General features: G+C 41.0%; 1 protein-coding gene across 1 annotated transcript in view; it reads right to left on the minus strand.

The window, feature by feature from the left end:
- The window catches only part of HERC2 (HECT and RLD domain containing E3 ubiquitin protein ligase 2), a gene marked incomplete in the record, with an annotated part of 3,551,743 nt that overhangs the window by 471,373 nt on the left and 3,055,398 nt on the right, over positions 1 to 24,972 (minus strand). The window contains 4 exon segments of the mRNA XM_044072055.1: positions 7,658 to 7,813; positions 7,941 to 8,066; positions 22,884 to 23,002; positions 23,106 to 23,264. Coding sequence (XP_043927990.1) covers positions 7,658 to 7,813; positions 7,941 to 8,066; positions 22,884 to 23,002; positions 23,106 to 23,264 — 560 coding nt within the window.

A 24,972-nucleotide genomic window follows, 5' to 3' on the forward strand; every position in this document is an offset into this window, starting at 1 on the left:
CATGCATCTGATGAACACCCTGGGAGTTGTGGCGAGTCCAAAGGGCAGGGCTCTGAACAGATGACGGGCTCCAAGCCAGAAACACAGAAATCTCCTTGAGTGTTTGTCTATTTTTATGTGATAATATGCATCCTAAAGATCTATTGAGCACATCCAATCATCTTTTCCTAAGAACGGAGTACAGACTGAACCATGACTATCCGGAATTTGGTTTGTTGAACTGACTTAAGTGGCTGAGATCCAAGATCAGTCTCCAGTCCCCTGTTTACTTGGGCACTAAAAATAATCTTGAGTAAATTCCAGATCCTATATGGTCTGGTGGGACTGTTTAGATGACACTCTTGACTCTTTTTGTTGAGTTTTTGTATTTCTAAAACTGCTGCATCTCTGTGACTGGGTGGAATGTCTGGGATTCTCTTTGGTTGAGTGGGATGATTTTAAAAGGGAATATTGTAACCTCTGGTTATGGTCCTCTCCACCCAATTGTCAGTGGTTATTTTCAGCCATACAGGGAGGTGCAGGGATAGCCATCCCCCAACTGCATCCAGAGGGCAGCAATCGGGCCTCCATTCTGAAGCACTGTTAAGAATTACCAGAGAATAAATCACTGCAACTCTGATTTTGTAGACCATCTCTGACTCTAGGAAGGCGTCTTCCATTGTAACTCCCCCCTCTGGGGGAGTTGTTACTATGCATGTCCTGAGAGGCCCTTGGGACTTTATGAACCACATCTTCCCACCCCTCTGATTCCTAGAGTAAGACCGTTAAGGAGTGGAAAAATATACTCCCACGGCAGAAAGAGTCTTTCCATCTTTCTCACATCTGGCAGGGGGTCTCTAACTTTGGGGCCAAAAAGAGAAGATCATTCAATGATGAAAGAAGACTTAAACAGCTCCGCAAACTCACATAAGCACATCCAGGGGTGTCTCCTGATGAGTACTCTGGAATCCACTGCCCTATTCGTCCCTTCAGCTGTGGGTGCAACATGCCTCATGGATGATGCATATTGACTCAAGGGTTGCCAGCTGGGAAGCCACTTTGTCTTGAACTCTCTCAGCTATGGCCCTATCAGAGTATCTGACAGTTCCTTTATCAGGTCTCATTGGAGTCTACTAAAGTGTGCCATATAGTTCAAGGGCCTAAGTGCAAAGGTCGATGAAGAGTATACATGCTTCCCAAATCTATCCATCGTCCTAGACTCTTTGTCAGGAGGATGGACAGTAGGACTTTCATCTGCAAGTTCCTTTTTAGTGGCAGTTGTCACCACCATGGCATCTACTGGAATACCTTTTGACCAATAATGTTGCTGATCCTCCAGAGCTGACAAAATGCAGTCTGGTCTCTTGGGGATTGGCTCGATGGAATCAGCAATCTTCTACGCCCACTGAACAATCAGTTTAATTAGATCTTTAATCCAAGGAGGTCAGAAACGGAAGGCCTGCAGGTATACAGGCCCATCAAAGGAAGGCTGATGGGAAGTCCTGCCATCCCTCTGCTTCAGGAGTTCTAAAATATCTCCAAATGAGATGCCTTCGAGGGGTGACCTTGGGGAACCTTCCCATTCCTCGAAATAGGTATCTTCCATGAAAGACCCTTCACGAGAGTCCAAGTGCTTCTCTTCAGGAGAACCTCTTTGGTGGGATGAGCTGGAGAGGTAGATGAAAAGGAAATAGCTACCATAGTATTATCCTGAGGCATCTGTGGCCTCTGTCCCAGGGCAGAGGCTGGTGGTAGCTCTCAGTGAGGGAAAGTGCTGGGATGTTGGCCCGATGAAGATGGTATTGAGTCCACAATAGACAAGGCCCTCTCCATGGTCTGTAAGGCAGGCCCCCCCTAGAGGGGTGTGAGACCGAACTGAGATAGACTCCCTCGGAATCGTGATCACATCCCGCACCGAGGAAGCCACTTCCAAAGCCGAAGCCTGAGCCGAGCTTACACGTGCCAATGCTCAGAGAAGCATGGACGGCTCTGAAAATATTGGAGTGGGGCCATGCTCCGCTGAACCGACAACAAAGCCTTGCCCTGGGACAGAATCAAAGAGCACAGGGCTATTATTGGTGCCAGAGATGCAGATCTGGTTGGCAATGATACAGTCGAAAATGGGACTGGTCAGTGCCGGGAACTCTAACGGCTCAGATTGAGTTAGAGGGGGAACAAAAGTTGGAAGGATGAATACGGTTCGTGAGCTAGAGAGACTAGGAACCGAAGAAGTAGGTAAACCCCTCAACACCAAGAGCTGATCCACTAGCCTCAAAACATCTGACTCTGTGACGCTGTTGGTGTAATGAATGGAAAAGACTGATGGAGAATGGAGTTTCTTCCAGAAAAGGCTTGGAGGTCAGTCATGAAAAGGATCCACTGATGGTGAATATCTTGTCTGAGATAATTGTTTGAAAAGGAACTCCTTTGATTCTGAAGTCAGTGGAACTGGAGAGTGAGGTGATACTGAAGCGTTGTCTGCTTTGGACTTAGGTGCTGAAACAATCAGTGCTGATAATGGTACCGAAGTTTGAAGTAACTCCCTATCGGTTCTGCAGACACTCAGGGAACCAGGGAAGTTTTTGTCATTTTCGGTGGTGGAGGAAACGAGGTCATCAGTGTCCATCGACTCATCTTTTTAGCTCCCTCCTATTTAGAAGAGGAAGACGAGGAGGAAGGGGAGCTAATATCAGTCTTTGAACAAGATGAACCAGATATGGCGTCAGTAAAATCTGACTTGATCAGACGTTTCAAAATAAACTTATTCTTATGCTCTACGAGGGCCCGGGGCTGAAGCCATGACATATGGCACAGTTTTCCTGAAGATGCACCAGGCCCAAGCAGTATACATAAACTGAGTGTCCGTCCAAGTTCGGTAACTTTCTAACACACTTCTGGTACCTCTTAAAGCCAGAATTGCCCTTTGACTTTTCTGCCATTTTAGGAGGTTCTCACACACACACACACACACACACACACACACACACACACACACACACACAAACTGACAGAAGAGGATTTTTTTTTTTAAAGCTAAAGGGAAGAAAACGTACCAACAATAGTATTACAAAATTACCATTATGGTAAAGAGGGAAAAGAAGTACCAATTATGGTGCAAGAGATTACCAGAGGTAATAAGGGAAAAGGAAACGAAAACACTACCAAAAAGAGAGAATGACAGAAGTTTATAAGGGATAGAAATATCAAAATCAAATGAGAAATGGAAAAATTTACAGATAATTGGTATAAGAAGTTCGAGAGCTGACGGGAAAGGACGCGTCTGACACTAAAAGCAGCAAACAAGATCTGAGGTAATCTTGAGAGGAGCATTCTAGGTAAAGCTAAGCTCGAGAGTTTTTGGAAGGTGCGAGCTGGAGTAATGGCCAAGTCGATTCCGGGATACGGGACTGAACCCACTGTCAAGGATTAATTGGAGATTGACAACATCAGATGCATCTTTTAGATTTAATGTTACAATAAAACTCAAAAGAAGAATGACTGGTAACAGACTCTGAAGGATCAATATTTTGAATTTTGGTAATTTCACAGTGTGAGAAAGAAAAATCTTTAACAGGACTCCATGGAAGTTCATTCTCTGGGTAAAAGCCTTCCTTCTTTTGATCTTAAGGCACTAGTACTACAACCCCTAAAGTAAGCATGTGATGAAGAACCGGAGGAAAAAATTTTGTTTGGTTCAGCAGATAGGGATGAATTCTCCTGACAGAATGTACGGCGATCCAGTGCCAGGTGTAACCCTTATGAACTAGGATTAGTCCCCAAGAGTCTGAAACAATCTGTTGCCAAAGGGTAAGGTTGACAGTCAGCCTGTGAAACAGAATTAGAGATGTAGGGCCAGAAGGGGAAAGAAATGCTTGCATAGTCCTTCTGATGGCATAGTCTGTCCCTTTTTCTTAAAGGGTCCCTGCTTTTTGATGTTTCCCCTCCTCTTGCTCTCTTTTTTTTTTGTTTCCCGTTAGTGAATGATTATTTTGATTTTTTTAAGGAAAAAAGCAGAGGGTTTGTAATATTTATAACATGGAGCATAAAAAATCTTACTTACTCCCTGATTTAATTTCCCTCTGTGATGGTCATCAAAATGTTTGAGAACCAAATCAGCAGCTGGGCAAAACAAAATCTCCTTATCAACACTGGAGTTTAAAATCTCAGACTATCTTATCCAAAAACTTTTCAGCGCACACCCAGGTACATCTTCTTAAAACAGAAGCAGTAGTGGCCCTACTTACAGTATCTGCACGATCATAACTTTCAAATCATGATTACACACATGACAGGTAAGAAATCGTAAGATTCACACAGGACCTACTTTGTGAATTAAATGTGGTAGAGCAATCCCACAAGCTGTCAACACCTGACAGAATAACCTGTAACAAGGAAATTCACTTATAAAATATGAATAATAACTTACTTATTCATCCACAGGAGTAGGATTAGTATTTGTTCTGACTTTTTTTTTTTGAGTGGGACTGAAGTTTGAGGGTCAGAGTTATGCAGGCAACATTTAACACATCCTGAAAGGTTGGCAAGATAAGAGGAAAGGTCATAACATGAGAAAAATCCACTTGTAGCACATCATATCATCATCTCAGTTTAAGGAGAACATCTACCTGTTCCCACAAAAATACATTATTAATCTTGGAACTGGTGTTAGAAAAAGGAAACTCCTCTAATGGAGTTGAACAGGACAAAATTTCCTCTGAATCACAGTCTTTGGCTTGAGAGTCAGACAACAAAAAGACCTTGTCTCTGTCTATTTCACAATAATCTGACATATTTTCCTCGGGAATGATTTCTGCTCTCCAGAACAGAAATACTACAATAAATAGCTGGGTAGGTTAAGAAAACCATCCTTATGAACAGGCAAATGTCTATGGATGATCAATGTCTAACCTTTAGTTTCTTTTTTCCTAGGGACATCTTTAGAGGAAGACCAAGAAGGGGAAGACGCATCATCCCGAGCCTCAAGAGGACCATCCCAGGGTATCTCCTGCACCTAAAATGGATGGTTCTCCCATGCCCACATCGGACGTTGGAACAGCCAAAGAAAATGTGTCTGACCCCCAGTCCATAGTGATTGGCAAGGCTACACCAGAGGTATTTGAAGAAACCAGTAAGTAGTCCATGAAACCATCAACAGCCACTGTAGAGTCATCTAACACTGGCTTAGACACTGTCTCAGCCCGCACTGAAGGCAAGGGCTCATGTTTCCACATTTTTTTTCTTTTAAAATACATTGGAAGAAAGAAAAGCAGGACTGGTGTAAAAATCTGTGCTGTAGCTGAGGAAGAAGCCTGACTGCCAATAAGCACTGCTGGGAAGAGTCAATTGGAAGGTAAGTAGTCAGACAAGTGTTAACAAGCAGAACACACACTTCCCTATGCAGTCCAAAATTCAAAAGTAAAATCACAAACAGTAAACAAAAAATCCTGTCAGAACTCTTAAGTCCCTTTCACAGAAAGTGTACTGAAAGAAAACAAGCAATGTAGAAAAGATGTTGCGAAGTGTGCTCAAGCACCAACCATAAAAAATGTTTCTATCCCTATAATATGCTTCACTCTGCTTAAATATAACACCATCAAGCAAAATATCTCAAGCAATAAAATAATGCAGAGCAAATAGTCAAGTGTACACAAGCACCAAAACACACAAGTAGTGTTTTAAGAACATACAAACAATCCCCAGGCATAAAATCATTATACTTCAGTTAAAATGTCTCAAAAGCAGTACATTTTTCTTACAAAATCAGTCTAGTATTTAGTAAGACTTGTTCTAAAAATAGTAGATTCCAACAAGAAACTTCTTATGATAATAAAACTGACATTATTAATCAGAAAATAAAAAATATTTAAACATTTTCAAAAAGACAATATTTTCTGTGTGGAAGGGTTCTCCTCTGGGGACTTATCTGCCAAAAATAAAAGTCTGTAACCAGAAGAAGTCTCCTCTGAAGCTTCTCAACAGGTATTCCTTATGGTGGCAAGAAAATTCTGAAGTAACCTTCACTCAAAATGCTGATTTCCTTCCGCAAACAGGCTGTCCAATCAGTGCTCAAGAGTAAAAGCGCAGGAGGGAACCAGAGCTTTGTGAAGCTGATCTGTTGTTGTAACCTGGGCAGAATACAACCTAAACAGGAGAAGGCCAATGCAGCAGTGAAAATGATAAAACATTTTGTGCTATTTATCTGTTTCAGAGGTGTTTTAATACAAATCTGTCATTTTATGCAAAGGAAATCTTGAAAATATTTTTGTCCAAAAAATCTCATGCCATTTTTCATTTTTTTTTTTACAGGACAACTGCCTAAATTGGGACTGTACTGCATAAAGAGGAACGGACAGTAAGCCTAGTGGAGTATATATATGCAAATGTACTTGTCTGATCCATCCAATAACTTCTAATGAATAAATGCCTCCCGATCTACATTTTGTTTCTTCTTCTATTAAAACAGGGGCTTACCAATATAACCACCCCTCCTTTCTTAGCATCTCAGTAACTGGAAATGTACCCAACTCTAAACCATTTCTTTATTAATGTATTCTGTTGCTATAGATCTAGGTGAGTTTCCTGTAGTAATGTTAAATGTGGCTTTTTTTTTCTTAAATATACTAACAGGCTGTTTCTATTTATTGATTCAGTGATGCCATTCACTTTCCATGTTAATATTTTAAGTGTTGCAAATTGTATATTTCTACTTTAGTAAGCGGGAGGTTGGCATAATGGTTAAGGCAGTTATCTTACATACACAGGGTTTGATTCTCACATGGGGTAACTGGCTAGGCTTAAAATGGCCCACAAAGGCAGTTAGCGTAGTGCTAACCTATGAACCTGTTTCTAAGTTCCTGCCTTTCATTCAACATTCTTTCTGACTAATGGGTATCCACACCTTTTACATGTAGTCTTGTTTCTTTTGTGGTTACGCTTGTATTGTACGACAAAAGCTGCTCATTACTGAAAACCCTAGTCCATAAGACTGAAACTCAATTCTTTCTCCTAAAGTGCAAATGACCACTTTTCATCCTCCAGCCTACCACTTCAAAGATGACCATTAGGGCTGCCAGCAAGACAGAAGGCCTTCAAATTAAAACAATGCCTAAAAGGAGAAGAAAAAGGCAAATCCTCCAGTAAGTGCTTTCTCTTGCTTTTGACGAAACAATTTGGTGAGAAAATGGAAACAGGAAAAACATACTTCCTTCTTAAGTGATTTTTTAGTGCCATTGCTCAGAAGAAAGTATGATCCCCCACCCCCATGTATACAACAATTGTTTTAAACAGGATGAATGAATGCCATCTACAGTCCAACAAGAACAGCTTACTCAGTAATCACTTGACTCACAAAAAAGTTGCTATGCTCTGGTGTCTATTCATAATCAAGAAAGAGTGTTAAACCTAAACAGCTTCATGTCTCAGAAATGCAGTTGCTAATAGAAAGCGAGCCTTTCACAAAGCAGGAAATACATCAGTTAAATATTCTTTTTAAAACAGCAGAGCACTTCATTAACTAAATTGTGGGAGTAGCCATTCAGCAAAGACACTAGAAAAAAAATGAACCTTTCCTCTATGGCAAACTCACTCATAATATTTTAATTTTCTTGCAAACCACCTCTCAAGAATGTCAATTTAAGAACCAAAAGTGTTTGCATTTTTTAAAAAGTCCCAACATTACCTCATCTAGGAATAAGCGAGGAAGTGATGTTCTCTTATCAAGAGCCAAGGCAACTCTTGAAGCCATGCAGTATCTTCTAAACCAAGCCCACTTATGTGTCTCTGCACAGCACGGCAGTGTATCCAATTCCAAATCACATGCCAGCGCTACTAGCACCTGTAAGGAGCACAGCACAGGTCAATTATACAGCCACTTTCGAAAACAGGCATATATTAGTCAAAAGGCCAATATATAAACTTAAAGATATGCTTAACTTGATTTGTGGAATGTATATGATCATTACCTTAAAGAAAGGGCTATGAAGAAGCTGTTTTCCTCCTCTCGCTATAGGATCTTCATAGTCAAACTGCCTCTGCAAAGCTTCTGGAAGTCCTTTGACCAATGCAGCTAAAGCACTGCCAGTAAAACTCTACAAAAAAAGTTTCAAAATGCACAAATCAGCAATATAACTAGTCAACTGCCCAAAATGGGTGAAAATTTCCCAATATCTACTTGCATTTAAAAACTGCATTACATATTATGGAACTGCATTTGTGGTGAAATATCAGTAATTCTGACATGTTATGGGAAGGAAAGGGGTAAAGTTTATAAAGTAAGTGACTCACCTAAGTGTGAAGTAGACAGTCTGAGCATTTTATTTTTGTTGCACTTTACAGACATAACAACAGTACAGTTTAGGTTTATAAATTCTGTTAGGATGAACTTGCACATAAGTAGAAGTTCTCTCTAAAAAGTTTCAATTGTTTATACAGCACAGAGGGTGGATGGTATAACCAAGTGAGCACTTAAGTACAACACAGACAAATTATAAATACCAAAGGTAGGAATACTTGAAATAAAAATGAAGAAAAAGAAATGACTTTTATCATGCTTAACAACTAATCTAATGATCGTGTTTGATGTAGTGCTTCCTGAATTTCTTCAGCATTTATTTTAGTTGTTTTATGTGCTGCATTGTATGCTCTGGAAAAGCACTTCAATTACAGAAATCTTAACTGCCATGGGCCAGCTCCATATAATATAAGGAAAGGCCCCGACTACACCCCAGGCAACTACAGATTAACTAGCAAGCCCAAGCATCGAAAATTCATTTAGAGGAGAAGGGAATGAGTGGCCGACACTGTCTCCCCTGACTGGGGGGGGTCATTTTTTTTAAAGCAGAACTGGCTATGGGGTAAATAAAAAAAATAGTTTAACAAGTGAGCCAAGCAAGTATATTAAGGGACTCTGATTCTCATTCTACTATCAATAAAAAAGCCCATAAAAAAGACTGCCAGTGAAACCTTTTCCATTGTTCCAAAGGAAAATGCTTGAGGGCAGAAAAAAAGCACAAAAGCTGACTAGAAGAACCAAGAGTACATTGGACTTGAACCAAAGTCTGTTGTTGACAGACAGAGATGGAAAGGATTGAGAAGGCCAGCAGCACTGTGAAAATAGTGAATACATGGGAGACTATATAAATCATCAATGCTATTGTTTCCTTGCATCAGTGAAGGGGATCCACAAAGTCACATAAATGTTGAAAATTGTTCTCTGGTAAGAAGGGAACTGCTCTACAAAATCTCAACTTCTTCTCAGACCTTCCTCTATCGTGTATTCTACCAACTTCCCTTCTACAATGTTTAAAAATAACACAGAGTTTAATTACATCAGTTGATCTGGGTGAAGGCTCTTCTCGCTGGATCAGCAATGAAGATTATCATTTCTCTCAGTTGAATTTACCATACTTTTTAAACTCCCTTCTTGAGGGGTCGCATGTCCTAAACAAGTCTATGTTATAACGTGATGTGCCATGTGACAAGCTCCTGAGGCCACACTTTCATCCACAGCCATTGCAGGGATACAATTTCTGTAAGACAAGAATCCCTGCCTGACTTGGGAACTCCAGCAATAGCCACTGCATGAAAAGGTTAGACCTTTCAGACATGGTGGAAACACCAAAGAGGATACCCTTTGTGGATCACTGATATGGTAATAATGCACCTGTTATACCTACTGCTAGGTAACTATTTTTTCATACTTCCATATCAAAATCACGCAATATGTACAAAACATTCACCAAAGTGGTATGACATCCCTGCTCTTTTAAACTTAACTATTATGAATAATAAAGCATTTTGTACTAGGCTGCTTAGACATCCTACCACTCAACATAAAACTAAAACGCATTATTCCCACGATGTGCTCAAGTCCACATTTCTAGGGATCATTAAGTGACAGTCACATAAATATAATAACAATGGTACTGTAATTGATATCAATCATGTCATTACAATATCTCCTTCAAAATAAATCTTAGCAATACCATAACATGCTCTCCTCAAAAATGCAAAATTCTGCAAGTTAGCTCAGAGATATAAAGCTCTGAGCTGTTGAATGAACTGCTTCCTTTGATCAGGGTACATGGTTTGATTCCTTCCATCCCATTTGCCTACTGTCACTTATGCAGGCAATGCTCCTTTGTTACCCCTGAAAAGGGACAGTTGCTGGCTTACCCTGTCAACAAATGGGAAAAAGTACCACTTTCTTAGAATATAAACACCAAAGGAAAACACATACAGAAAAAAAGTATATACACTCAATGTTTGGCTGTAACCAGGTACAAAAATACTTGCTAATCAATGCATATACACAATTTAAGTCAAACTTACTCTAATGGGAAGCCTATCAAACTTTATTCTATGGTGTTAAACACCTCAACCAGAAAATCAATGTTCAAAATATCTGGATTACTCCACTTAGAAATCCATCTTAGAGTCAAAAAGATAGCAACATTCATCTACCCATCCTCACAAAAATCAGCTTACCAAGTTCCCTTTTAAGATCAGAAATAACAGTCCTTAAACCTAGTTCAACTGGAGTTTCCAGAAAGACTAATTAGCTGAAACATCACTTGAAGATTTTTTCTAGAAAACTCATTGTTTAAGAAAGTCCACACCCATGGAAGTAATAAACAAACAACCATTTCTTCTGACCTATCAGCACCTTCAATAACACAAATTAATGGGTCATACACCATATCATCTGATCTTCAGTCACCATTCCATCAAGGTGTACACCAGCAGGTCATAACAAATTACTATCACTACAAAACAATCCTACACTACAAGCTAGGGATACTGAACAGTATAATGTCAAATGTCTTCCCTATACTGGTCCACAACAACACACCCTGAATCACCATCTTGCCAACATATAACTGGAATTATTTCCATCCAATTCCATATGCATATTCAAAATAAATATCATCTCAGGCCTCCAATTCCAAAGGTAAAATTCCTTTAAAGCTCACATGCCAAAACTTACTTCAACACAAAGGGAACCTTACTAAGTTACTATTTAATCAATTACACAACCACCAGGGCAAGGGCATTAACTCCTTAACAGGAAGACCACTGGCCTATCCATCTGAGGAGGGGCTGTGTTTTGCAGAGAACATAATGCATCAGACACTATTTTTATTTTCACTCACCCTAACATGACCTACACCAATTAAATGAACTTATTTCCAAATGGTACCAATACTACTGAGTAGAAAAAGCCATGAAGGCATCTAATACCTCACCAAATTCAGGAATATTTTCCATAGCCCTGTGTCTGAGAAAATGCAGCCATCTTTTCCTTCTTTGCATTACCACTGTTCCACCCAACAGATTCTAACCAGTCAACTGATATTTAACAGACACTCTTATCATAAGATAAGGAGTCAGGCTTTTAGAATATTCTTTGCAACATGAGAAACAGAACATTTTCAAATGTATCCAAAAAGCAGCAAGACTAAATCCTCTTTAGTAGTTAAAAAAATGTTACTATATAAAAAGAATCCCGATCAAAGCTCTACCCCTGTACTCAGTCTCCTACACACTGGTGAGAGATTATCTATGTCTGGTCTACAACTGCATCTCCTGATACAGTAAATAATGTGGGAAGAAATAGCCAGGGAATTGTTATGGCTAGGCTTGTATAGGCCCTAGGGCTGATAGCCTAGTACCAACCTATGAACCTATGAACCTGATGGACCTGTTGCAGATTCACAAAACAAATATTAGAATTATCCAACCTAGGAACCTAAACCATGTCTGCAACATAAATTGGGCATGCTGGATGGAATGGTATGTGTCTCACAGACTACCCCTTTTCTGGAACAGGCTTACCATCCATGTGAAGCAGAGTTCTTCCCTAACCCAATTCAAGCATAACTTGGACCAGAGGCTGGAACATTGGAAATTTACCCCTGGTCTGACACCTCTGTCTCTATGTAGACAGGTAGTCTGAAAATCCTTGACCATGCCCGCAGCCCACATTTACAACTACAAATAACCCTAGGGTACCAAAACTTGCCAGATAAAATTGAGAAGCACGGTTAGGCTTAAAAAGGCCCCCTGAAATTGTTATTCTAATAATCACTTTTGAACCCAATATGACACCAGCTTAACTAGTATTATCAAGCAATGCTTCTGAAAATTATTCATGTTCATTACTGGCAGCAGTTCACAGTTATCCAAACACTGAAAATATTCCAGTCATTCATGCTTTATCAGACTGACCTGAACAGCCAGTTTTTTCAGCACCTCTCACTCTCCTCCAAGGATGCTATAATGCACATCATTACATCCATTTCGAGCTATACACTAAAACACACTGTCCACGACCAGTCCTGCATACTCAAACATATTCACTCCAGCTGGAAAGAAAATTTTAACAAAGCAGGATACAGCAATATAAACTTTAAAGTTTTTACCTTACTCAATAAGCTATTTGACTCAAAAAGTAATTGTTGAAAAATATTCTCTTCCTTCTTATAAAAAAAAAAAAAAAAAATCCCAGGCTGCCATGCATGGTGATTGCACAGTATGTAATAATAAAAATGTTGTAATCAGTAAAATGTTGCTCTAGCCAGCACTATTGTCATACAGGGATAAAGCACTGGCTGTAATATGGGCATTCTTAATTAGTTTAGAGGCTTGGACATCTGAGGCACTGGCAGGGAAGGAAGGGTTTGCCTGTTCTGGGCACATGCATGGGGCTCACAGCACAGTTAGATTTCCCTGGTGGAGGCTAGAAAAACAACCTTTTCCTGGGAGTGGGTGGGACAGCTTTCAAACATCAGGCCTATGTGGTAAAGCATGGTCCGCCCACTGTATGCCCAAGGCATATTACTGGCACACTAGCAGGAGTAGGGAAGACATTAGGTAAAGGCAGTCCTGGCAGTAGTATGATACAGACCTAGTACACCTCGATCTCCTTATTGTATTCAACCCTTTGGAGAGGCACCAGGCTACATTGGTCAATTGTTAGGAGGCTAAAATAATGTAAAAAAGAAAACAAAGGGAAAAAAAGTGTGGCGCTATAAAACTTGCCCTGCCATACGAAGACTGAAACCATACCAAATAACAAAATATTTCAAGGCTATCCTGCTACAAGACTCAAAGTATAGCTGTGTACACTTACCATAAATGCAGATGTTCGAGTGTATTCACTTTTGCAGTCATCACACTTGGGTTATCTGCCTGCAGGTAAGCCCTCAGTTGGCCAGAATACCAGAGTCTTGAGATTTCTATGTCGCATGCTGTCGCCTCTTCCATGAAGTCAGGTCGTCATGGGTATAAAACATGCAGCTGACATCATTACATCAGTTTTTCTTTCCCCAGATGTCAGGAGCCCCCAAAATAGGAAGCAATTACATGGTGTGGAATGCCTCCAGTAAAAAGTAAATACCATTGCTATAAGATATGGCCAAAAAGAGGACAGGTAAAAAGAATAGAAAAGTCAGGGGGCTGGAGGGAGTGTAACCAGGACTGCAACAGTGAATACACTCAAACATCTACATTTATGGTAAGTGTACACAACTGTACTATGTTCTTCGTGTTTCACTGTTGTAGTCATCACACTTGGGTTGATTCCCAAAGCTGAGGAAGGGTGGAGGCAGTCAAGAAGTACTGGGGCTGGGTATCCAGGCCTTGTATGACTGCTGTGGCAAATCCAGCTCTGCATTTAGAAAAAAATAGCTAAGTGGTAATGCTTGGTAAAGGTGTGTACAGAACTCCAGGTTGCAGCTTCCAGGATATCCCTGGTAGGGACTTCCCTGAGAAATGCTGTAAAGGTTGAGGTAGCCCTGGTGGAATTAATTCTGATCCCCTCTGGAGTAGGTTTTCCATGGCGTTTGTAACAGAAATGGATGCAGTGTACTATCCATTTGGAAATGGTTTGCTTTGAAATGGCTTTGCTCTCAGCCCCTGTAGCAAGGCTGACTATTAGCTGGTCAGATTTTCTGAAAGGTTTAGTTCTGTTAAGGCAGAACCTGAGCTGTCTGTCCACATCCAAGGAGTACAGAATCCATTCCCCTTTATTCTTAGGGAAAAAGGTTTGTAAATGAATGGACTGGTTTAAAGCCACACTGGATACCCACCTTGGGCATAAATGATGTGTTAGTTCTGAGGGAAACCCTGTCCGCATGGAAAATAATGAAGGGTTCCACAGCCATTAGTGCCTGTAACTAGGACACTCTTCTTGCTGAAGTGATGGCTAGAAGTAAAGCTGTTTTCCGAGAGAGGTATTTTAACTCTGCTGCAGCAGCAGGCTCAAAAGGGGGAAGCGTGAGCTTCTCTAGTACAAAGTTAAGGTCCCAGGCAGGGGTGGGAGCTCTCCTCGGGGGCCTTAAATTATTAGCTCCTCTCAGGAACTGTTTGATGAGAGGGTGTGAAAATAGAGGTTGCTCAGTATTGTAATGAGCTGAGATGGCAGGTGCATGAATTTTAATAGATGAGAAGGATAGGCCTTTGTGGAGTAGCTCTGCTAGGTAATCCAGGATTTGAGGTAAGGTGGGCACAGCTGTGTCCTTTCCTTGAGACTGGCTCCAAGAACAATATCTTTTCCATTTTTCTGAATAGGACTTCATAGTACTGGCCTCACGGATAATGTCCATCATCTGTTTGCTGAGGGTTGCTGGTGGTGTATTCAGGGAATAAGCCAGGCTGCAAGGTTCAGGGTTCGCAGCTGTGGATGCAAAATCTGTCCATCCTGCTGGGACAGCAGGGAGGGGGTCTGATGTAGATGCCAGGGTGGCACTGCTGTCAGTCTGAGTAGGAGTGGGTACCACTGCTGGCATAGCCAGTGTGGGGCAATAAGGATTGTCCTTGGCCTGTCCTGTTTGATCTTGAGTAGTACTTTTGAGAGGAGGGGCAGAGGAGGAAAGGCATAAATTGAGAGGTTTTCCCATGTAAAGGATAGGGCATCCACTTTCTACACTTGGCTGTGGGGATTTCTGGTGCAAACTTTGCTCAATTGATGGTTTAGGGAGGAGGCAAAGAGGTCCACCTCTGGAGTCCCCCACCTGTGGATTAGAAGTTTGAATGAGTTGGGGTCCAGCTCCACTTGTGTGGGTCCAGCAGATTTCTGCTTAAGTCATCTGCCATTGAATTTTGTTTGCCTGGCAGGAATTGAGCTTACAGGTGTACTTGGTTGCTCAAGAATGTGTTCCACATGGCCATGGCTAACCTGCAGAGTGGGTAGGAATGAGTTCCCCCCTGCTTGTTTATGTACCACATAACTGTGGTGTTGTCTGTCTATATCTGGAGTTGTCCTGAAAGGACAAAGTATTTGAAGGCTGTCAGAGCATTCTGTACAGCTAACATTTCTTTTTGATTGATATGCAGGGAAATTTGTCCTGGACTCCATTTGACTTGAATGTATTTGCCTGCCATGTGAACCCCCCACACACAGTCTGATGTGTCTGTTGTCAGGGCTTGGACAGCAAGGGGTTGAGTGAAAGTCCCTTGTTGTGGTTGCATCCCTCTGCCCACCAAAGGAACTCTGCCCTTAGACAAGAAATGATAGGAATCAGTGTTTCCAGGTCCTGAGAATGTTGACACCAGAGACTTTTTAAGTACCATTGAAGTTTCCTCATATGCAGTCTTGCATATGGAATTAGAAGAATGCATGAGACTATGAACCCAAGGGCTTTCAGAATTTTTCTTGCAGATAGATGGGTTTTGGTGGCCATTAGTTTGAAGTAGTTTGTCAAATAAACCTGTTTTTCTGGTGTTACGAATTCCATCTGGGAAGTTGTGTTCAAGCTTGCTCCCAGGAATACAATCTTTTGGCTGGGCACCAGTTGTGATTTCCTTTCGTTGGTGGTGTACCCCAGAGAAGTTAGAAGTCTCTTTACAAATGACAGGTGCTGAAGTAGCAATTCCTGACTGCCCGCCTGAGTCAGGCAATCGTCCAAGTATGGGTAAAGTTGAATATTTCTTTGCCTGCAGTATGCAATAGCTGGAGCCAGGCACTTTGTGAATACCCTGGGGGCAGTAGATAAGCCAAAGGGAAGTGCAGAAAACTGATAGTGCACAGAGCCTGCACTGAAACATAGATATTTCCTGCAAGATTCCCATATGGGATGTGCAGATAAGCTTCTTTTAAGTCTGGGGTGACCAGCCAGGCATCCTTGGATAGCATAGGAAGAAGCTGGTGCAGTCTCAGCATTTTGAATTTTGGGACCACCATGAAGGTGTTGAGAATTGACAGATCTAGGATAGGGCACCAAGAGCCCTCTTTTCTGGGCACCAGAAACAGTCTGGAGTAGAAACCCTGTCCCCTTTGCTCTACTGGCACAGGTTGAATAGCCCTAATACTGAGAAGAGAAAGTACTTTCTTAGGTTTTTGTGAGACCTTAGTATCTCTTATCATAAATTACTAGGTGTATCTAATTTTGTAATATGTTATAAAGATTTGTACTACACCATTTCTAATACAAATGTATTAGTCTTATTCATCTATTCTTAGATAAATTTTCCTTTTTCCTACTGAAATATAAAATATATAATCTTAGGCTTGTACTATAATTGTTAAAACTTATGTACCAAATTATACTGTTATTGTCTTTGTCTTGACCTTTTATGTTGTTGTAATTTGTGGAGTTTTTCTCCCTGGGCCTCCACTGAAAATGGACATATATCCAGCTGGACTAGCCCGGTCAACAAATGTAAAATAAAATAAAATAAAATACTTGCTTTTGAGCCTCTGCCCAATGGTTTAGAGGAAGGTCTGGCAACCCGCTTGGGGTTGGCAGTGAGTGGAAGTGGAATTTGTATCCCTGGGATACAATGTGTAGGACCCATTGGTCCTGGGTAATGGACATCCAGTTTTTTGCATGCAGGACGAGTTTTCCTCCTAGGGGTGCAAGTACTTGGGCCTTGCTGGGAAGCAAGACAGACAAGTCATTGTGAACTTTTTCCATAAGGGGGTGGCTTACCACTCCATGTTTTAGAGGAGGGAGCACTCCATTGTTTAGATCTCTGCATACCCTGAGACTGTAGTCTTGGTGGCCTGTTGCCCTTGGGTTTGGACTGAGAATGCCTGGGAGGGACTGGAAAGGGCCAGTTTTTAGAAGGCCAATGCCTACTGAATCTAGGTGGCTGCACCTGTAAGACATCTTTAATAGTTTGCATAGCTTTAGCTTTTTCCTCCATATTTTTAACAACTTCTGCTTTTCCGCCAAACAAACTTTCCTGGTTTAATGGAGCATCTAGTAATGTTGCTTTGACATGGTCTGGCAAGATTTGCTCCTTCAGCCAAGCATGCCTTCTCAGTACAGACCCAATGACAACAGCTCTGCAAGATACTTCTAAGGCATCAAAACCACACTGCAAAGTATGTTTACTAACTTGGTTTGCAAAATGCAATAACTCTTGTAAATCTTTATTTTCTGTACAATCTGGAAGCAACAACATTTTTTGTTTAATTAGTTCCATAATACGCTGCTGGTACTTCAACATGTGAAACTGGCAATTCAAAGCCCTGATGGTAAAAGTTGCAGAGGTATATACCTTCTTCCCCCATCTGTCTAAAGCTCTAGAATCCCTGTCCACAGGGGTAGGGTTTTTGGCTGTAGTAGCCTTAATGCCTCTAGGTCCCTGGGAAATAGTCTCTGGATCCGCAGTGGGATTTTTAAAGAAAAAATTGTGAGAGTCAGGTACTCTGTAGTACCTGTCAGGCTTTCTAGGAGCTGGTAGTAAAGTATCAGGAGTAAGACTGGATTCCATGAAGACATTATCTACAATGTCCAGGACAGGGGGTATAGCTAGCGGCCTGTGCTGAGGCAAGTCTAAAAATTCGCTGAGTCTCTTTTTGGACTGAGGGTAGTCCTGGCATTCCCAGTGGAAATGCTCTCAAAGTATGCAAGGTTTCACCAAAATAAAAGTCCTCTGGAGGGGAGGCAGAGGGAATGGAATCATCTGCATCTGAATCCTCATAGGTAGATAAGGGAACGTCCTGGTAATCAGAGGGATCACAGTCATCAGACTCATGGTCTGTAGAATCAGAAGGAAAATCAATTCTTTCTCTAATTAAAGTTATAAGGTCTTCAGCCATTCTAAGGATTTGTTTCTGTGGCAAAGGGGCTTGAGCATGCGCTTTAGTAGTCTGTTTTCTAGGCGTAGTGTGAACTCTGGGTCTGAGAAACTTGGCAGTTTCAGTCAAAAACGAAGCATTCGGTTTAATGCGAACATCAGAAGGTCGGAATACACACTCAGAAGCCGGTGCTTGCACAGCGGCTCCGTACCCATCCAAGGTAAAGACATCCAAAGGTTCCATGGTCAAAGAAGCATCTCACGGCATACTGGACTCCGAATGGGTCTCAACAGAGACCTGCGAATCTGTAGAAGCGGGTATCAGGGGCTGTGAAAGCGCCTCACTGAGTACCAGCAGATAGCTTAACGGAAGCGTCATCTGCAGTTTTGGACCTATGCAGTCTGTCTCTGTCTTTATCCTTACGTTTTTTCGGAAGATCGGTAGTTGGATGGCTTATCGAAGCCATTTCGGAATATGGAGAACGAGAGCGAAAGAATTTTGCAACAAAGATAGCCCGACGACGAATAGTTCAGGCGTTAAACAAGGCACAAAACCTACAGCAAGGAACGTCGTGGTCTGGGCCTAAACAGATGACGCAGTAAGAATGAAAATCTCTGTCAGGTATTTGCTTTCCACAGGCAAGACAATTGTTGACTTTTTCTGACATCGGTTAGAGCAACAAAAAAGGATCCCCAACAGGGTACTTAGCTTTAGAAGACTTCAGGTTTGAAACTCAAAAAACGAAAATTTCAGGAAGCGGCCGACCAACACTTGCAAACTGCTTCTGCTTCGGGCTCCCACATGGCAAGAAAAGCTGATGTAATGGCATCGGCTGCATGTTTTATACCCATGAAGACCTGACATCATGGAAGAGGCGACAAGCATCCGACTCAGAAATCCCAAGACTCTGGTATTCGGGCCGACTGAGGGATACCTGCAGGCAGATAACCCAAGTGTGATGACTGCAACAGTGAAACACGAAGAACATCTGGTAAGGGTACTCAAAGCTCTCTCAGTTAGGCAGACTTATCAGACCAGCCTTTTATGTAGGATACACAGTTGAAATATTTCTCCTTCTCCAGAACTCCAGTCATACACAAATTTTTCCTTCTCGTCTTATCACCTGGAAGGTGCTAACTTACTCTTTTACCACTATGTTTTTTGTTGCAAAACCAATCTGTGGTATACCTGATCATAAAATAGTACGCCCTCAATGTCATCACTCATGTCCATTTTAGCTAGACATGTTGACCATTTGCTATTCATTATTAACAATTCAGCTTCCACCATCTCCAACTATTCCCCCACCACTGCTATAAATGTCATGGCAATCAATTCCTTTTTCAGCAATAACAGCCTCTGTCTTCAGGATTACCACTTGAATGAACACCATTCACCAGCATCTGAAGTATACACAATTGTTCAAACATAAGCACCAATTTCAGCCAGCTCTGCCAGCAGAGAGAAGAAAAGGTACTGTTTCTGCACCAGATGACCTGGGTCCAAGTAGTGGCCCAGGTGCTGGAAGGTGGGAAGTAGGGGGGATTTGCAACTGGTTTGCTAAACAGACTGGGTGACTTGCAGCATATCAGGATCAACATGTGTAGCATGCATGGATACCCTATAAGAGATCACTTGTACAAGCTACAACTGCACTAATGAGGATGGAATTAAAAGCATAAGAAAATAACTACCCAACTAAAAATAACTACCATCTAAATAATTAATCAATCAATCAAACTCCTGTGGCCGATGGTCGCACCTTTCTCATAACTTAACCTTGTGTCAATGGGGCATTTGAGGTGAGGTATGACGGCAATCACAGGAGTGGGGTAAGGAATGAAAAAAAATATTCAACAAAAATGTTGAATTATAGCAACTGAAATCACTCAAAATTATGCCTCAGTCACAGTTCTGTGAGAAAATACCACTGAATATAGAGAGTTTGAAGAAGTTAGCCTTTCCTAACAAAGCACCCAGAGATCTTTCACAAACAGATAGCATTGGCACTTGAGACAATGAATGAAGACATTTTTCCTTAAGGATGAAATCCAGCCTGTGAACAGCAAACACAATCTGGAGGACTTGATAAAATCACTCTCCTGATGCAGTTCATGTTTCAACCTGTGGCAGCATACAGCACACAGCAACTTTGGAAAAAAAACAGGCAGAACTGCAGTGGAAGTAAGGACAATATCAAGCATTAAACCAACAAAGCAGAGCAACTGATCTAAGCTCTGCTAATAACTGAAACCTGTCTTCTTCCATGTTGCCTTCCCCCATACATATCAAGAAGCTGCTCAATGAAGGTTTGACTGCTTTCAATTACACTGCAACTAGATTAAGATCCCATATGCAGCCACAGTACCTCTGAATCTAAAATTTTCATAAAAATACCAAAAACTCATTTGAAATACTAATCAAAATACTTCATCGCTGCACCATCTGTACATACATGTATATATATATATATATATATATATATATATATATACATACATATATATATATATATATATATATATATATACACATATATATATATATTATATATATATATATATATATATATATATATATATATATATATATAAATATGGTATGTCCCTGTTAGTTGCTTGACAGCTCCATTGTTGACTTGAAAAAGTCAACAAATGCTGGTAGTTGATGTATGAGACTGTTGTACCGGGAATTGTGGGGTTTTGCCCTTTGTCAGCTGTACTGCAATCTTGGAGTAGGCAAATATAATTAGCAAGGAGTGCGGTAGGTGCAAGGGGGTCTTCTCCTGTTTAAATGTTTTTCCAGTGTTGTTGTTTTTGAGCATTTAATCCTCTGGAATTAATGTTTTGCCAGTTGACCATGTCAGCCAATTACTTAAAATAGATCTGTGCAGAGTATAAAATCTAGACTTGCACAATTCCATTTTAAAAATGTTAGTAATATTAGTGAGCAGTTCAATGCAAAAAAATGCATAACAGTACCCTCTGGAAAGAAAGACACCCATGGAAAATACCACATTGATAATACACCCCTAAAACTAGACCAAATGGCCAATGATCTGAGAATGCATGTTGACAGTAACCTGACCTTTGACCACCATGTGACTATTGTGGTCAGAAAATCATTCTATGTTGCACAACTTATATGTAAAGCTATGGCACCCAGGTTCAACAAAATCATTGTTCTACTCTACTTGGCTCTCATCAGACCAATCACATAGTACAATGCACCCTTCGGGCACATATCTGACCAGGGATTATGCCTTTTCTGGAACAGATTTCCCATTCATGTGAAACAAAGCGGATTCCTGGCCCTTTTCAAACAACTTGGACTACTGTATAGCAAACTGTAAATTTACCCAAAGTTTAGCACCTATGCCCCTAAAGGACAGAGGCAGCCTAATGCTTGATGTATACCAGCCTACATCATTACAGCACAATTCCTTGGGGTACTGATATCACGTCAGCAATATTTTATTAAATTTGGGGTACACTTGGCTTAAAACGGCTCTTGGACCGACAACCTAGCAACCACCTATGAACCTTTGGGTAGTCAACTACTGTCTACTTCAGCATGCTATAACAATGTCTTTTGTAGCTTTGGAGCATAACTATTTATAGATATCTGTTAACATAGACGTTAATTCTAAGCTCATGTTCATATACCAAAGAGCCATGTTATTTGGCTATCTGAAGCATGCTGATTTATTTGCTCAAATAAGCACTGTAAACTCTGTTACAAATACCCACAAATAAGCATCTGCATGCATTTATTCGCATGTAGAGCTTTGTTCATTACTGAAAATACTTTAAATGCACCTACCAGTTAAGCAAATGAATGAAGGAAAAATTATTAAGTAAATAAGTCCAAGAGGGTAGGTTCTTTTACAAAAAGTATGAGTATGGCACAGAGGGATGATCCTCCAGACTACAACCCAGGTAATCCATGTTTGATTAATGGTAAGGATGTTGAAAGGGTCAGTCGGATGAGGATGTGCTTGAGTAGCTGATGCCATACTGCACATCTTATGGGAAGGAGGAAGACATCCTCCTGCCACATTACCAATGCCTACCAACAGGTAGATGTCCGTTAGCAGAAGAGACCAGGACAGGCTCACATTGTTAAGTAGGATGTGTGTAGCTGAGTCGGGGATGATGTGGGTGAGAGGACAAACATTATTTCCCACTCATGCAGCTACTGCAAGCCTAGCAGCCCCTTATGGGGAGGGATTAGAAGGCTTGAAGTGAGGACTCCTACTAAACTGCTACACTACCAAACATCAGACTCTCCCTCCAGGAGAATGGCTGGGCAATCAGGCCCCCAAAAAGTAGTCTGGAGGGCTCTAAATACCCCTGGAAAAATGAATGAGCTGACAGGACACATGTACAGCAGGCACTGGACAGATCCCATGGAGTACACACTTACATTAAAAAGTGACAGAACACAAAAACAAAAGAAAATATACAGCAGAGAAGACAGATTAGGATAAAAGGCAAGACATGCTTCCTGGCAACTTTCCAAAGGCTGCTGACTCAAAAATGGTAGAAAAATTAAAGACTCTTGCTGAAAGATCAAATCAATTTCCATGAATGAGCTAGCATGTGTGTGTGTGTGAGCAGAAGAAGCTGCCAAGTGACAAACAACTGCATTTATGCAATAGGTACAGGAAAAGGCAATAATTTTTAACCACAGTACAATTATGTCTTTAATTTCATAGGAAAGAATTAGTGCAAATACCCTCTTAATGGCAAGCAATGATCAACTGCCTTTTAATGAAACTGCTCTCACCAGGAAAGTTCTCAGAATTGTAGACATGAATAAAAAAAGCCTTCACTGATCTAGTGCAGCTTCACTTAAACATAAGATGAACAGCTCTTACCATGGAGCGTGCTTCTCCATCTCCATCTCCTAGAAGCCTATTGATGTTGATTGACTGTCCAAACTCAGTAGTCAGAAGCTTGCGAAGTCTCTGAAGAGCCCACATTCTATGGCCAGCCGCTGAAAGGAACAGATGATACAAAACACACTCACTGTCAGTAATATTCCATACAGCTATTTGTAACTGATGAACCTTGTCTATACCAGACCTAACACTACTTACCAAGAGCACTCAGCTGAGCACAAGCTGCAAGAGAGGCTGCCAGACGAGGCACAATGCCTCTGTTAGAAGCAAAATTCAAACGGAAATCCAACAGACATGTAACCAAATCCATGGATGGGCATGACAGTATACAACGGTCTGAAAGGAGATCTTTTGGGCCTGGTTAATTAAAAAAAAAAAAAAAGCATAACGTCTTAGTTAACATTACTATGATTCCTCGTTTTTAAGCAATGCAAAACATCACAGGACAGCATTCACAGTTTTCTAAGTTGGCTTTTTTGTTTTTTTAAACTTCCAAATGCTTGAATAAATGAAAGTTAAGAACTTACCATAATAATAGAACTCTGCTGTCTTGTTTTCATTCAGGTCAACCTTTGCGTTATCAGATGCAACGCTGGCACCTTTTAGAAGGTGTGGACCCAGGGCTCTGACTCCTCCCCTTCCTACAATTCCCTCTCTCCCCTAAATTACCCAAGATCAAGTTTGCCTGCACATCAATATAAATTTTTTTTCATAACATGATGAAAAGGAGAAGCTAAATATCTAAGCAAAGAACTGAACATGAAGAACAAGCAGCTAGCTGAGGCTGTAAAATGACAAGATCCCTGATAAAGTCCATTCATTCAACGAGGAGCATCAGGTGACAAACTTGGAAGGGGGAAGATGGGAGTGATGTTAAACCAAATGAAAACAAGAAAACGCAGATCTCTCATTATAGTATTGTACATAACTTTCGTATCCGATATTGTCTTGTCACATCCGATTCAACCTTTGAGATCGTTTCCCTAGCTAACCAAAAACCTGGGGGGCATCAAAAAAGGATATTCTCGAGAATGGTGGAGCCAAATGATGTACAGGATCTTGGCTGTACATCCAGCTTGTAATGAGCTACAAACTTCTGCACCATTGACCAAGTCGCTGCAGCACACATTTAGCTTCAGACCTTGTTGAACAAGCTCTTGGATTCTTGAGTAAAGACAGACTGTGCTTTTCACAGACAAAAAATATACAGCCACCCTGACAGTGTGATCTTAGAGATGCTTTGGAGACCAATAGTTGATCAGATTTCCTAAATTCTTTAGTCCTGTGGAGATAAAATCTGAGTTGTCTGTGAACATCTAGTAAATGTAAAATATACTCTCCTTTGTTTGAAAATTTTGGATGACTGATAGCTTGATTAAGATTTACTTCGAATGCCACCTTTGGCATGAAGGAGGGATTTGTTCTCAAAAATATTCTGTTATTATGGAAAATCAAGTAATGGCCTTTACAGGAATGTGGCTGCAGTTCGAAAATCCTTCTTGCAGAATTAACTGCCACACAGAAAAAAGTTTTTTTTTCCAAGAAAGGAACTTTAAAATCCTCTTCAAAAGGAACCTTGATGATTGGATGGGAGAAAGGACATTCACCCAGGGGATCACGTCAGTCGCCCTGCTAGACAGGGGTCCAGGGAAGTAAATAGTGTGGGAAGAAATAGCCAGGGAATTGTTATGGCTAGGCTTGTATAGGCCCTAGGGCTGACAGCCTAGTACCAACCTATGAACCTAAGCTGTAGCTGCTGGCTCGAAGGGACCTTGAGGTCCAGGCTTGTAACATGATAGTTAAGTCCTACGGAGGAACTGGATCATTTGTAGGTGGCCTAAATTGGAAGTTTCCTTTCAGAAAGGCTTTTGAAATCTTCAGCAAAGATATTGGAGTCTGATTCTGCCCAATAAGGACATTCAAAAGAGCTGCTAAGTGAACCCTGATCATTGAAAAACTAGAACCTTTTTGGAAAAAACAACTGACATGAAGTTCAGATTAGCAGGAAGAGGGGCTAAAAAGGGATTCCTCTTTGGCAGATGCACTAAGAGAAAACATTTTGCCA

The sequence above is a fragment of the Protopterus annectens genome, chromosome 5.part0 (assembly GCF_019279795.1).
Source record: "Protopterus annectens isolate FY-2018-M chromosome 5.part0, PAN1.0, whole genome shotgun sequence".
Classification (NCBI taxonomy): domain Eukaryota; kingdom Metazoa; phylum Chordata; order Ceratodontiformes; family Protopteridae; genus Protopterus; species Protopterus annectens.